The following is a 16,764-nucleotide window of genomic DNA, read 5'->3' on the forward strand; positions in this document are numbered from 1 at the left end:
GATCCAAGAATACTTACTAAACGGGCTGAAACAAAACAAAAAAATTTAAATGTTGGCTTCCGTCATTTTGACCTTTTATCTCTCGGCCTCAGAATCAACAAGAAACTGCCTCTGGCCAAGCGTTGAATACAGATGAAGTTTGATGAAATTGGTGCAAATAAAAAAGAGTTATCATGCACAAAGGAAAATCACAATTTCAGCTCCAGTTAAGTTGACAAAATCAACGAGCTTAGACTTCTAGTTACGAGTAAGCCATATATGAGATCTGAGACGTATATTGCGGAAACCACATCGTCTACGGGCAGACGGTTATCAATATCGATATACTCCCTCCTCGCGCATCACCTACTTTGGTCGGGGTGGACAGATATAGACTATACAAAGTTGAATGGAAACTGGCATTTGTCGTACGTGATTTCTGCACATTAATTCGATAATGTTCATATCGTCCTTTCCAGTTACAAATGAAACAGTCCTTCAGGCCTGTCAAGGCCTCAAAGAAATTTCGTTTAGACACAGACTCTGGGCTGGTAACACAAGCCCTCATTCCAATTTCCATATGCCCAAAATTACCCCTGTTTAATATTAGTTGCTACATTTCAGATATAAATTCGATCGGTGTATTTAAAGGTAATGCATCACTCCACTAAACTGGACGGTACTGGTGATAAAACTCATCTGCTGGACTGATTCTCTGAGCGAATTCTGGTCAGAAATCAAGTTCTTCTCTATGACCGTAGTAACGCTAGCATTGTCAAAACTGAATCGGATGCAGTCTAATCACGAGACGTGCTGTCTGTATAAAAAGATGAATTTACGTCACATTTGATGAGGGGGTTGGGACATAATATTTTCAGGTTTAATGGGGGCTTTACAGGTAAAACAGCAGCAATAAACGCACCTGTCAAATACCGGTTGTAACACTTTATCAACACAATTCAACTGTGCAAACACGAACGTGTGCTTATTATTGTATTCAATCGGACTGTTTCAGGGCAAACATCTGGACAAACAAGATTAGTGCTTTTTATCGGACATTACTAATATGCATGCTAGTTAAAACGTCCATGACCAGTAATGTCAGGAAGAAAAAACAAAACAAAACGGAGAACCCATTGTTAGACAAGGCTAAAGAGCCTCCGGAAAAGCAAAGGCAAATTAATAGTTAATATTTTGAACAAGTTTTAGATAATGAATAAAAAAAAAGAGAACTAATCTGAATATTCAATTCAGCTTGTCGAATCGATATGTTGCATACAGGTGGTGCTCCTATTTCGACAGACATGGTACACCCAGGAATGATTTATGTCGATATTTGTTTGCAGTATATGAAAGTAATTAAATGCCCCCCCCCCCCCCATCCCCTCCGTTTTGCTTCACAAAGCAAAACTCCGTCAACAAGGAGTGCTGAAATTTAATTTTGCTGGGTTTTGCTGGCTTTGCTGATAAATTAGTAAATTGCCTTAAAAAATTAATCACACTTGCACACTATTCTAACAACTGAAAAAATTAAGCTTTGCGTCTTATACATAGAGTAAAATTCAATCTGATTAAAATCAGATCTCCGCTATCCAACGTGATGTCCTGACGACGACCGCGTAGGGGTCATATTCTTGTGACCTTTGAATTATCCAATGGAAATGCAGCTTTCAAAAATCTTAACGTGAATTAAATCGTTCGGTACACATTCATGCTTTTCATCCACACTGCTCAGTTTCCAAACGCGAAGATATAAGACTTCATCTGATTGGCTGATACAATTAGCGATTATGGTAATAACAATGGTTGCCAGAACATGACTCCTAAAGGGTCGCTGTCCGATCTTCGTGCATAAAAGTGGAAATCTGATTTTAAGTAGATTGGAGTACAGCCAATGCTTGAAGATCCTTAAATTTCTAAATAAAATGACAGACATTATTAAGACCACTAGTTGTACACGGGACCTCGCATCTGTCTTCAGATCGGAGACCTTACTAATGGTTTCAATTGGTGTTTATGGTCACATCTTAAATTGCTTAATTGATAGCCGTTAAATTATGATACCACCAAATGAACGATCTAAAGCGCCACGTTCCTTGAATTTAAAAGCTACATAGGAATCACCTCAGCCCCTATTTTTTTTCCAGATCTCCTTCCCAACATTTTATCATCATTATACATTGGACTCGTAAATCTTCTCTGGCGGCAGTAGGTTAAACTTATGACCCTTGCTTCCTTAACCGCAGCATTCCTGGTGTTTAACATGAGGCAAACTAAGGTGCGAACTAATTTCATTTATTCTTGTTGACACTACTAATAGATAGTAGTGTATTATAAACTAAGACTTGAAGACGCCAAGGGAAAATTTATATATTCTTTATTTAGAAATTTTTCCTTGTCTGTTATGGAAACATGATACTTTTGAAATTTGTACTCGTTTGAATCCTGGACAATTGTTTACAAAGTTATCTTCTGTGTAACCTTACAGTAAAGGCTTTGTTTGCTGTATCTATAACAAAATAGCTCATCTGTAACCTTAATAGCTCAACTGTAACTTCAATAGCTTATCCGTAACCTTACAGTAAACGATTTGTTTGCTTTATCAATTACAAAATAGATCATCTGTAATCTTACAGTAAAGGGTTTGTTTTCTGTATCTATCACCAAATAGCTTATCTGTAACCTTAATAGCTCATCTGTAACCTTAATAGTTCATCCGTAACCTTAAAGTAAGGGTTTGTTTGCTTTATCTATCAAAACAAATAATTATTCTATAACACAACCTGATGGGTTTAAAAAAGTGACAAAATTAACCCTACAAAAAAAGAACCTGACTGAACGACAGACAGTCATTTTATTCGATATATACCGACATAGCAGCATTGCAGTGGCGTCGCTAGTGGGGTGCGTTGGGGGGGGGGACCGCACCGGGTGACACCATCTCAGAGGGGTGACACCAAAATGAAAAATTGCAAATTTTACAGAGCACACACTGCTCTGTCTAGTCGGATTTCATAAGCGGATAACCGATCATAGTTAAATACATGACTAGTAGGAACAGCAGTGGCGTCGCTAGGGGGATGCGGGAGGTGCGGACTGCACCGGGTGACACCATCAGAGGGGGTGACACCAAAATGACATTACTAAGGATTCTGTATGGTCTGTTACAGTAGGAGGACTATGGGGGTGACACCATGAGCTACCACACTGGCTGACACCAACCCGAGTGACGCCACTGCAGCATTGTAAAAATAATTATGTGTGATATCTGGTTGTTAGAAATCAACAGACAAGGTAGAAATTAAGGAACATCATAAAAAGGTGTGCTTCGTTTTCCTCCTAGAACAATTATTGTTATTATTATTATTATTATTATTATAAGAACACATAATCTTTCATGTCGAACTTTAATCAACGCATTGCCGTCAAACGCGCGACCTTAAGCCCAACATCAAAAGTCGAGAGTGCGTATATCGCAGAATGAATTGTCTTTACGTCATGGTGATTCATGAAATGTTGGAAGAAATGATATGAAGAGAATTAGAAAAAAGAAGCAAATGGATAAAAAAAGTTAACCATTGTGTAAACTTTTGATATGACCGTTTCAAGGATTAAATCATTAAATGAATTGCCTTAGTTTCATAATTATTCATCCCATATAAGAATACAATCTCTTAAGGAGTTTAGGAATATAAGCTGATGAAAACTTTAAAAACCAAAACATCGCACCAGATTAATTGTTTAACGGTTAACGTCAGAGTTGTATGCATACGTCATTTTTTTTAGCTACGTGAACGTGTGCCAATAAAAAACAGCGTCACAGTAATACATGTAAACTTTGTTTTTAATGTAAATAAATGATATTATTATTTTACAAATTCAAGACACTAAACAAGAAGTCATTTGTCTAGTGTGAAATGTGTGACCCTCCCCCAAAGTTCAAAAATTTAAGCAAGCATGTGGCAGAATAAATTGTTTTAGCTTTGAAATGCTTCATCCAATATATGAACACAATTTATCAAGTAATTTAAGAAATACAAGCCGATGAAAATAAATCTTAGTCAAAACTTTGACTCAGATTTTCCATCACGGTGACATTGATTCTCGGATCGAAGGGTCGCACAGTGAATTGTCTTTTGATTCATATTGATTCACCCCCAGTATTTAGGAAATATTAGCAGGATGAGAAATGTTAACCAAGACATTAACAAAACGTATCTGCGACTATAGCCTTGACCCTACGTTCGTGAGGGAAAGCATAAATGTCACGGAATGAATTTTTTTATAGCTGCAAAATGATTAGTTTCGAAATATGTTGATAAAGCACCAAATTTAGGAAACATAAACAAACGAAAAGAACTTTAACCCATAAACACTACCCAAATTTTCTGTGACCTTGATCCCAAGGTCAGAGGAGCAAGTAAGCATGTCACCGAATAGATTTTCCTAGTTTCTGTATGACTGATTCAAAGTATTAACCAAATAGATTTAACGGTTTAAGAAATAATGGCAAATTAAAACTTTAACCAACATCTGAAAGAAAATTTTGAATAACTGGGACTTGACTGAAAGGTAAAAGCAGCGACAGAGCATGCTGTAGAATGAATTGTCAGTTTCATAAGGGGTGTAACAAATATATGCAAATGAAATACTTAAAACAAAAACCTGAAACTTCTGACGATGCCGGCACCGTCGGAAAAATGTGACTGATATCTAGCTCGGTTACAGATTTATGATTTTACCGCCCCCCTTCCTCTTCACTTTCAATGCCGCCTAACCCCGTCCAAAACAAAGCCTTAAAACATGAACTTTTTAAAGACTTGTACTTTATATAAAGGCAAATTTAACTAGACCCTTTCTTTCTTGTGGTATCATAGTTTTTTTATTTTACAAAATAAATATTTTTTCTTGCAGTGCCAGATTTTCGTATTTCGTAATCTGCCGCTTCGTTAATGTTGATTCTCTGGCAGCTGCCTCGTCTGCCTAATGGGGAAGACGCCACTGATCCGGCTTCGCATTAGCAACAAAATAAATAAACCTTTTCCTTTCATAGCAATACAATTAAAAATACTGACAGCATTTAAAAAAGTCAAGGACCATCTGAAACAAAGTTTGCGATGACGGCAACCGAGTTAAGAACCTATTACTCCGAAACATTCTGGGATTTTGTTGGTCCATTTGAGAAATCTTTAGAGCTGTTGGTTCAAGGAGAAATTATGTAGACCTTATATTTCAATAACATACCGGCCATTCAATATTCTAAGAATCTGGTTCATAGATTTTTCACTTCATTACGCTTTTCTTAACTTACCTTGCAGCCCCTGCCGAATTCGAGGCACCAATACCCGACATTGTATACTTCGAAATCTCACAGTCAGTTTCATCAAGAAAGGTTCAGAATGCAACACTCTGGATATATCTCCTTCCACACCGAGGTAAACCGAAACAGCCTATTGAATTGTTTGTCTATAAGTTGCTACCTCCCAAGAAGAAAGGGGACAAACTAATAAGAAGCCCCATTCGCTACAAGAAAGTGAGTTCCTACGGATGGCATGAATTTGAAGTTGGTCATATTGTTCATCATTGGATGCGTCATCCAGACTTGAACTATGGCCTCTACATACAAGCCATCGACAAGAGAGAAAAAGCTATTGTAGTTACACCAGGAAACGCCAGAGCTGATGATGAAAGCTATGTAAGTTTTCTCATGATAGATGTGCAAACCATTTCTTATTCATATTTTAAACTCGTGCTTATCTTTATTGTGGAAAAGAGTGTTTGAATTTTTACATGCTTCTAGTCTCTTTTGTCCACGGTTGTTACAGCAATAAATAACAGCTGGCATTCCTATGATTTCTGAAGCATACGGTACAGAAATTTCTTATGAATTGGGCCATGAATTCCAAAAAACTATAATAAATATCTTGTAGTGATTGAAAACGAGCTCCATAAAAGTGTTTGTTTTAATATAATTCTCACCTTTCGAAACTGCAAATTTCCTTTTGAAGTCTCTAGATCCGATAGAGTCAGCTTAATATCGTACACTCAACTTCAAAACTTGCATGGCAGCTTGATTCAAGGAAAAATAAATTCCGGGAATTATAAACGAGGAGACAACAAGACATGTGATTACAGATTACAAGTATTCTGATTTGCCGAAGATGTCAGAAGTATCTCCGAAATGTTGGATTAGTCTAAATATGTTATTAAGTCAACAATTAAAATTAAGGTCAAAGCAGATAAACTTTCGGAATGGTGGTGTCCATGTATAGTGGGCGCTTCTTTACAGTCTTAATTACAATTGTTGGCAGTTCACTTTTGGATTTCCAGTACTCTTAAAAATTTCCCATGAAAAATTAGCATTCATGTTAAAACAAAGCAGCGGTTGCACACTGAGGTATACTATTAAAAGCAGCGAATAAGACGGGTGAATGTTTTTAATAAGACATTGTCACGAAACCTGATAGATTCCTTAAACTATTCTGAACAGGTCTGTTGTTACCGTAAAAAAAAAATAATTTGAAAAAGGAAAAGATTGGTGAGATTCAGCCAATAACATTTCAGAAGCGATGGATAAATGATGATCAATGTTATCTCATTTATATCAGCATCACTTTCAGTCAATGTTATCTCATACATGTGAACTTAAATATCAGCATCACTTTCAGTCAATGTTATCTCATACATGTGAACTTAAATGTCAGCATCACTTTCAGTCAATGTTATCTCATACATGTGAACTTAAATGTTAGCATCACTTTCAATGTTATCTCATACATGTGAACTTAAATGTCAGCATCACTTTCAGTCAATGTTATCTCATACATGTGAACTTAAATGTCAGCATCACTTTCAGTCAATGTTATCTCATACATGTGAACTTAAATGTGATCAATGTTTGATGGGGGGGGGGGCATGGGGGGGGGGAATCAATTATAATTTAGCCAATGGGGTTTCTTATAAAGAACTACAAAACCTCTTAAAGGATTTAGTAAAGTATTCATAGATCTTGGCAGATTTTTTTTTACGCTGAATTGTTTGCTATTTGAAATAAACATAAAGAAGAACTAATTAAATACAAATGAAACTAGGACGATATGAAATCCATTTGAATTAACACCAGACAATCTTATTTCTAATTCGTCACATAATTTGGTTTACATTTGCCTTCATCTCAGAATTAAGGAATGTCGGCTAAGTAGAGGAATGTCCTGCAAATACAGGTGATACATAGGAACATGACGATTTCAATACCTTTTATATTGCTGTATTGTTTTCAGTACATCTCGAAATTCACCGTTTTCATACGGTTAACTGGTGTTTAAAGATACATTTACATATAAAAATAATATTTGGTGCAAAGGCAAAAGGAATAATGTGCCTTCACCCCATACACACTACAGCAGCCAAGTCGGCTTGCTCTGGGCAGGATTCGAACCCGTAATCCACTGTGTAGGAGTCAACATGCAAACTACAGGGTCACTGCAGCTGCAAAACACATGGCACACTAAAACTAAAGTTTTGTGAAGCTGTTTAGTTCTGAAGTTAGAGTTAAATCCATTGCAGCAAAGATGCTTTTTCTTTCAGGTCCCCATGCTCGAAATGAAAACGGTGGAATACCATTCACGCCGAGTGAAAAGATCATATCCCATGATATGCACGGAAGAAGAAAAGATAGAGACATGTTGCAGATACCCTCTAACAGTGGACTTTGTCCAGTTTGGATGGGACTGGGTCATAGCACCTACCGGTTATGTGGCAAATTACTGTACCGGGGAGTGTCAATACCGGCATCAGGACTCTTCTGTGTTTTCATGGGTTCTGCAGCAAGCTCCTGATAAAAACATAGACGGCGGAGGTCCATGCTGTACTCCAACAAAAATGGCCCCTTTGGCATTGTTATACTTTGACCATTCCCATACCGTGTTATATACATATATGCAAAGAATGATTGTTGTTCGTTGTGGTTGTGCATAAATACTTGGTTTACACTGTACGAGTACAGATGGTGCTTGCTTTAATGTTATCTAGTTTAAAATTTCGGGATCCCTCAAGGATTCCAAGAAATCTGTTCAGCAAGAATTCTGTTTACAGTCAACATGCCATTTTCTCTAGAAAATGTAAAAAAAAATAATAATATTTTGCTAATGCCAAGACCCTTCAAGGGTTTATTTTACGTGATTTTGTGCCTTGTATGAGGCTCAAAGATGTACTGAATGTTCACCGATGATTGTTTTGTATACGAGTCACAAGCCCAAAGGCTTTAAAAGCTGATTTGTAACCAAGCCACTTCGTAAGAGCAGCTTTAAGATATACGAATTGTAAAACCAAGCAAAGAATGGTAGCATATTGAAAGGGCTAAACAAAACAGTATGAAAACGACATTTTAATATGTTGCAAATGCTTTGTATGAAAATACTACACCTTTTTTTAAGAATATGGCGAAGTGAGCTTGGTTACAATGTCCGCATAACTGCAGTTGTTTGGTCAGGGAAGGAACATTGCAGAACTCAGCTAGTATTGCTCGTAACAGAGGTAATAGTGCTATATTTGGTGCAAACAAACATTTTCGGTAGTATGACGGATGTGAGGACAAATGACACGCTTCAAGCATAAATTCACACGATATCTTTGTGTTGAGACAGTCTGTCCAATGTATGCGCCTCATACTGTTGGACTTTGTTCCAGAAAAATGAAATCGGAAAACCCCAGGTATCAGTGCTTAGGATTATGATGTGCTGGACGCCTGTTCTAAACGTGTTAAGTGTCAGGCAAATGAAATATGGATCTCGAAAGAATTGTGGGACAAAACATTATCTAGTAAATGATCCTGGGACTGCAAATTGTGATGTTATGCCACTGGAATATCCGGTTCTGACGTCAGATGGGTGATACTGTCACAGGCAAGAGGAATTTCTTTTCTCTTCAACACACCCAAAAGTTGATAAAAATGTGTACTCTGACGTCTCAGACAGAGGAGTATTAAATGTATAGAAATATTTGTTGTTTTCTACCATATGTATATTATTTATTATGTATAATAAGCTTTAAGTTGATTTTTCAACGTACATAATTAACCATGAGCGTGTACGTTGTCAATATGTGTTGCCAATGCAAATTTACTATGCTTCAACCAGATCGTATCATACCACTGAGATTTTCTATGACGTGGCGCAAGCCATTATATCGATATAAAATCAAGTAGTCTTTCCAAATAAGTGCATATAAAAATTTGCCTAACTAGAATGTACATTTGCACTGTATAGCATTGAAACTGCATTCCTATTATAAAGGCATGAAATGTCGTGGTGAAAACTGACAAGGAGGGTGCGCATGCGTATATAATTTAAGCTAGTACGAATGAAGACGTGAAACGCAACACTTAAAGAATCGACGCAAGCCAAGACAGGAGATAAGAGTTACATGTTTGACCTTGGCTAAAGGCAAATGCATATATACATGAAAATAAATATTTTGTTATAAAAATTGTTTGACGATATTTTGCTGGCAGAATTTCTTATCTGTTTGTGATACTATGTTCATTTATTGCATTTTATGGGTATCTGTCATGATTTCCGACTTGGCGCGTGCAATCGTAACCACGTGCAATGTTCAACAATTAAGTTGTGCTTAAAAAGTATCATAAGTTCTGAGCCAAATTTCATCGAATACATTTCGATCACTGAGTTGGAAAGGATCTTTCAAAACAATAAAATGATGCAAAACTGGTTTCATGCGAAACAAACCGACTGTGATATTCAAATGACCAAAATGGCATTATTACAAGAAGCACGTCTTTGTGTCTTAACGTCTAAAGCCACTAGAATAAATTTGGTAGCTTTAATTGTTGTTAAATATTTAATTCTTCATTACGCTTGAGTTTCATTACTGTTTCCTCAAATTAGAGGGTAAATAGCAAGGTATACAAATTTAATTCGTTTCGTTTTAAGAACAAAACACTTGGAATATAACATGTTCGTATATTTCACTTTCAAAAACAAAATGATCATCTAAAAAATAGGCAAGTAATGGGCTGTTTTCCACTTTTCCACTGTTATTTGCAACGTCAAGATCGAGATTATACTATGAGTAAAATCTCACTAATTTTTACTGCTATTTCTGTTTAAATTAACTTAAAAACATGTACCAATCATCTTCCTTATTAGAAACCCAAGTGCATTTGACACATCGAATCTCATCCAAGAAACCAACTCTAAGCTATGTTATAGTGCAAATATATAAACAACTATACCCCCCCCCAAAAAAAAAATGTAAGAGGACGCCCTCAGTTCACTTTAACGTTCTCATCATACAATAAAAAAAAGAAAGTTAACCTTTCTCTTAGATAAAGCGCGATGTGTCATATCAGCAACATACAATTGTATAATAAGAACATATACAATTACGATCAAACGATCGAATAAACCAAAGACATAGGAACTGATGTCCTTTGTAATCAATAAACTTTATGAAAATTAAAGACATTTGCAATCAGTGACTTAAGACTTACAGCTTTAAATAGACTGTCATAGAAACCATCAAAATACTTACAACTACATGTCTTACAATCAAAATCAAAATCCCAACATGAATTAAAATGAATTACTGTATTACAATTAAAATCCCAACATGAATTATGATGAATTACTGTATTACAATTAAAATCTCAACATGAATTAAAATGAATTATTGTATTACAATTAAAATCTCAACATGAATTAAAATGAATTACTGTATTACAATTAAAATCTCAACATGAATTAAAATGAATTACTGTATTACAATTAAAATCTCAACATGAATTAAAATGAATTACTGTATTACAATTAAAATCCCAACATGAATTAAAATTATTTACTGTATTATCTTTGGACACTTCATCGGACGCTTTCAATAAAACAGGATTTGTCAAGAAAGGTTTATTTACGACGAGAAATGTTTTTGTTTTAGTTATTGATACAAATGGAACAAACAAACAAACAAAAAACTAAAAAAAAAACAAAAAAAAAAACGCGTCGAGGAATTTAGTACAGCTGTAAAGATAATAGCATGGTCATACTATTTTTTTGCATACAGTCCTTACTTTATAATCAGAAAATAGGACGTCAGAAACATTACCGATGCACAAATAAATTGAGCCCTCCACAGTTTGTTTAACGATTCAAAGACAATGTACGTAGTCAACTAAATTACCTAACACTATTCGAATATTTTCATTTGTAAAAATAATAAATTGGTTATTTTGTGCAATTTACAATGTATTGTGCTTCTTAAACAGAAACTAAACAGCTTATATAATTCTCCATTTTTACAAATAAAATGTTACTCACTCAATTTGTACATTTTTTTATCAACATGCGATGTTGGGTATTTAATTAACGTATGACTTTGCACGGCACGTTACATATTAAAATACAAAGGTATTTCCAAATTTAAAATTAAATCTAGTGAGGATATTTGCTTGAAAAGAGCTAAGGAATATATTTCATCTACTAGGTCAAACACTACATTGTGGATTTGAATTTGTTTCGCCTGCATGTGAGGTCGCCAGAGTTACCATTAGACAAAGTGGGCGGCTAAACTTTGCTAGAATGCCTTGACCATAATGATGTAAATGTCTAATTACGGTGCAGTGAAAAATATTCCAGGTATTCCACTCAGTGAATTATCAAAATCATTTCTCTTGGAAAATCCAGTAACTCACAGCCTAGCATAAAATAATGGCTCCTTGTTAGTGATGCTCAGATGAAATAAAGTATTCAATGGTTCATCTTTGTTTGTCATGTTTTCTTCATGTCGTTGTTGGTATTTGAATTTCAGAAAAGATTACATTCCAGACTATTTTTCGTATGCGTGATATATCTTGATGGGTTTGCAGTAATGTAAGATTTTTTGAATATCCATTAACTTCGCACCACTATTAGGATCAAACGGTCTTTTTATCTGACGACATTAATGGTGCTTACGCGTTCTCAAATTAACAGGTTTTTTTATCTGACGACATGAATAGTGCCTACGCGTTCTAAAATTAACAGGCTTTTTTTCTGACGACATGAATAGTGTTTACGCGTTCTCAAATTAACCGGCTTTTTATCTGACGATATGAATAGTGCTTACATTATCGTAAATTAAGTATTTTTATTCGACGACATCAATATATTGGCTGTAAAATGGATATTTCCGACAGTAAAGCCACCATTTATGTCCTAAAATATGCACCCACATTTTAAAAAAATTGAAAAATACGTAGAAAAATAGTCAAAAATGTAAATTTGCCAAGAACTACGTCAAAGAGAGTGACGCATGTCACGGAGTCAGTTCTGACAGTACTTTGCATGTCAACTGGTGTTCTCGCTTCTTCAGAAACGTCATTGTCACCCCAAACTTTTTTTTTTCATGAAACTTAACGAGTGTCCGTGTGCCATTCACTGCCATCTCACCGCTGTCCGCATGGGTTGGATTCTCAGGTTTGTGAGAAAGCTTGCCCCTAGCTTCCAGTGGGAAGTTGGTTCTCATCGAGGTTATACTGGCCGTCATTTATCGTATGCATGGCGTTAAACCAAGAACAACAACGACAAAATAGAGTCATCGTGCTTACCTCTTCATCACATAAATGACGGAAACGACAGAACAATCAAACACAGAACAACACACAACAGAAGCACACAAATCCGTTGAAAACAAAACTAAAACTTTTATAAAATACTGATCATGGAACAATAACAATTCTATACGGTCTGCTGTTTGCAAACGTTTGCCGAAGCGCAATATTAAGGTGACTGGATAAAAGTTTGCCGAAGCGCTAGGCAACGACTTTTTATCCTGGGGTCCATTTTTCCTTGTGATCGGGTAAAAGTTTGCCAAAGCGCTAGGTGAAGAATTTTTAATCCTTGGGGGTCCATTTTTCCTTGTGATCGGGTAAAAATTTGCCAAAGAATTTTTAATCCTTGGGGGTCCATTTTTCCTTGTGATCGGGTAAAAATTTGCCGAAGCGCTAGGCGAAGAATTTTTAATCCTTGGGGGTCCATTTTTCCTTGTGATCGTGTAAAAATTTGCCGAAGCGTTAGGCGAAGAATTTTTAATCCTTGGGTTCCATTTTTCCTTGTGATTAGGCAAACGTTTGCCGAGGTGCTATGGAAGGACTTTCAATTCTCGGATTCCAACTCAATTCGTTATCGGGTAAATGTTTGCAGAAGCAGTATGGAAATTTTCAATCCTCGGCTTCAAACTGCATCCTCGTGATCGGCTGTACGTTTGTCAGAGCGGGACAGAAACAATTTCAGTCATTTTAGGAATTTTTTTTACAGTTTGATACCACGTATCACACAAAATATAACCTAACATTTAATCACAAGAAATAAATCATTTTAAAAAGAAAGAAAAGCTAACCTTCTTGGAAAACGTTTTGACGGTCTATTGGAATTCGAGATGAGTTGAACTAATTTAGAATTTTTAAAGCCCAAGACTTCTTTACTTATTTATTACTTTATTTATTTATTACTTTACTTATTTATTAGTTTATTTATTTATTACTTTACTTATTTATTATTTTATTTATTTATTACTTTATTTATTTATTACTTTATTTATGTATTACTTTACTTATTTATTATTCACATGACGTTAATTGTCTTCTCTACATTAATACAAATTGTAAAGAAAATGAAAATTTATGAAAGTCGAAGCATTACTAATTACTTACGAACATAGTATATAATGTATACGTATGAACATGGTATATAATGTATACGTATGAACATAGTATATAATGTACACATATGAACATAGTATACAATATATGCGTATGAACATACTATATAATGTATACGTATGAACATGGTATATAATGTATACGTATGAACATAGTATATAATGTATACGTATGAACATAGTATATAATGTATACGTATGAACATAGTATATAATGTATACATATGAACATGGTATATAATGTATACGTATGAACATAGTATATAATGTATATGTATGAACATGGTATACAATGCATACATATGAACATAGTATATAATGTATACGCATGAACATAGTATATAATGGACACTTATGAACATAGTTATATAATGCATACATATGAACATGGTATACAATGCATACGTATGAACATAGTACATAATGTATACGTATGAACATAGTATATAATGGATACGTATGAACATAGTTATATAATGCATACATACGAACATAGTATATAATGTATATGTATGAACATGGTATACAATGCATGCATATGAACATAGTATATAATGCATACATACGAACATAGTATATAATGTATATGTATGAACATAGTATATAATGGATACGTATGAACATAGCATATAATGGATACGTATGAACATGTTATATAATGCATACATATGAACATGGTATACAATGCATACATATGAACATAGTATATAATGTATATGTATGAACATAGTATATAATGGATACATATGAACATAGTTATATAATGCATACGTATGAACATAGTATATAATGTATACGTATGAACATAGTATATAATGTATACATATGAACATGGTATACAATGCATGCATATGAACATAGTATACAATGCATGCATATGAACATAGTATATAATGTATGTGTATGAACATAGTATATAATGTATACAATGTACAAGTATGAACACAGTATATGTTGTATATTTATGAACATATTAAGTGTGTATGTGTGATTTGGATTTTTTAACGTAGCTTTAACAATTTTTCAGTTACATCGCCACGATGTCTGCAGTGTGGCAGTTTATAGTGATGTCTAGCACTGGGGCATCATGTCGCAGACATGTAGCATGATGTCCCACCCAGTCACATTATCCTGACACCAGGCCGACCAGTCCTAACACTAACCTTTTAATGCTGAGTGCCAAGCGAGGCAGCTGTTAGTACCACTTTTATAAGTCTTTGATATGACTCGGTCGGTGATCGAACCCACGAACTCCCACATCTAAGGCGTACACTCTAACCTCTAGGCCACCGGAGCGGTATGAACATAGTAAATAATGTATACGTATAAACATAGTATATAATGTATACGTATGAACATAGCTATAGCATATAATGTAAAACTAAAAACAATACGGAAATATTACTAACACGTGACAGGAAACAATTCAAACCCAATTTTTCATAAAAGTTATAAAATAGGGAAATATTACGAACACGCGACAGGAAACAATTCAAACCCAATTTTTCATAAAAGTTAAGCCCAATTTTTCATACAAGTCAAACATGTCTGCGTAGTTGCAGACGGAAATATGTTATTATCGGCTGAACCATTTTATGAATGCTATTCTCGCTCACAAGATTTTTTAGACCATGAACTCGATTTATAAATGTATAAGATAGATTCACTGCATCAACATAGATCAACGAATATACATACACTGAAATACATGGCCAATAACCGAAATAATTTAAATACATGCGTGTTTTTAGATAAATAAGGTATTCACGCAGGTAAAACGAAATTGGATTTGTAAAACAATAATCAGAGAAACAAGATGAAGTTACGAGTAAGTCCTCTTTCAAAGAGTGGCGCATTAATTTGGAGTAACGGGTCATTTAGGAAGGACCGCTAATAGGGATCTGGTTTTACATCAGAGATAACTCAAGATCAGGTTTCCTTGTACGTTTTAGATTGAATGAACAACAGAAGCCTAAACATGTGCCATAAACACCTCATTACGTACAAGAAATGATTCACTACCAGTGTACCGTATCTGACCTTTCGATAGCGTTCAGTTGCCTCTCCTGACCTTGACATTGTCCAAATTGGTTGTATGATGTCCTATGAGAAAACGAAAAGATGAACTGAGGAGGGCTTCATATTCCGACAAAGCCAATTTAATCCAGATAAATCATTGGAGTAGAACTAAAAGCAAGAGGCGAAATTGCCTTCTGGTTTGCAAATCTTCACTGGCACATTCCAAAACAGCAAATCTGTAAAAAGAAAGATATTTTCATAATGGAAGTTTTTTGTCGTATTGGAATTATTTAGTTTTAAGGTACGCGTGAATGCTGTAATATAAAATATTTTTAGTGACGGTGTTCCGAGTTTGGAAACTATATTGAAATGCAAACTGGGATAACTATATGCGTGAAAAACGCAAGCTAATTGAGCTAATTAGCGTTAATGATCGTTCCGTCAGTTTATTTTTTTTAAATACCGGATATTAAAATTTGGAAGATAGATTGTCCTACACTCAATATTTCTGACTAAATGTTATGTCAAGTAAAAAAGTTGACATACGTATCGTGTGTACTCACTTATAGCTCCAGTCCATCAACAAACTGCACAGACCCTGATTGCCGTCGTATAATACGCCATCATATATGGGTCTATGCAGTTTGATATGAGTAATCAGTAGAACAAACAACACAGACCCTGATCTGTATCCGCATTATGGTACGGCATATCAGGATCCTTGTTGTTTTGCAGTTTTACTCGACTTATAAGCAAGCACATACAGCAAACCTTGTGTAGAATTCAATAAAATTACTAAGGACACGACTGTGTTACGCTGAGAGTAGAAATAATATAAGCAGTTAGCATAATAGCTTTTGGGCTCCACCAGTATTCAACAGAGGCAACGTATGAATCCAATTATAATAAAGAAAACTTAAATTAGATTTCTATGTAATTTGTACTATCTGAAACATTTTCATCTAGTCATTTTTTTTTTAGTTTGCCTTAATCTGAGGATAAAAATTACAGTTTTTCCTTTTAAAAAATACATTTGCAATGCAAGATATTTTATAT

General features: G+C 34.9%; 2 protein-coding genes across 3 annotated transcripts in view; one reads left to right on the forward strand and one right to left on the reverse strand.

Annotated features, from left to right (window-relative positions):
* LOC149781060 (growth/differentiation factor 8-like) overlaps nucleotides 1-9,465 on the forward strand; it is a 54,884-nt gene extending 45,419 nt beyond the window's left edge. For both annotated transcript variants that reach the window (XM_089938198.1, XM_089938199.1), the window contains 2 exons: nucleotides 5,298-5,674; nucleotides 7,567-9,465. In XM_089938198.1, the coding sequence (XP_089794324.1) occupies nucleotides 5,298-5,674; nucleotides 7,567-7,956 (767 nt within the window). In that variant the 3' untranslated portion in view covers nucleotides 7,957-9,465. The remainder of the gene's footprint in view (nucleotides 1-5,297; nucleotides 5,675-7,566) is intronic.
* A 480-nt stretch (nucleotides 9,466-9,945) lies between these two features.
* LOC149781062 (protein Abitram-like) overlaps nucleotides 9,946-16,764 on the reverse strand; it is a 94,881-nt gene continuing 88,062 nt past the window's right edge. Inside the window, exon 6 of the mRNA XM_089938201.1 lies at nucleotides 9,946-15,944. The gene's annotated coding sequence lies outside the window, so the exon portion shown is untranslated. The remainder of the gene's footprint in view (nucleotides 15,945-16,764) is intronic.

This window comes from Sinohyriopsis cumingii, chromosome 16 (assembly GCF_028554795.1).
Source record: "Sinohyriopsis cumingii isolate HCF-2022 chromosome 16, ASM2855479v2, whole genome shotgun sequence".
Lineage (NCBI taxonomy): Eukaryota > Metazoa > Mollusca > Bivalvia > Unionida > Unionidae > Sinohyriopsis > Sinohyriopsis cumingii.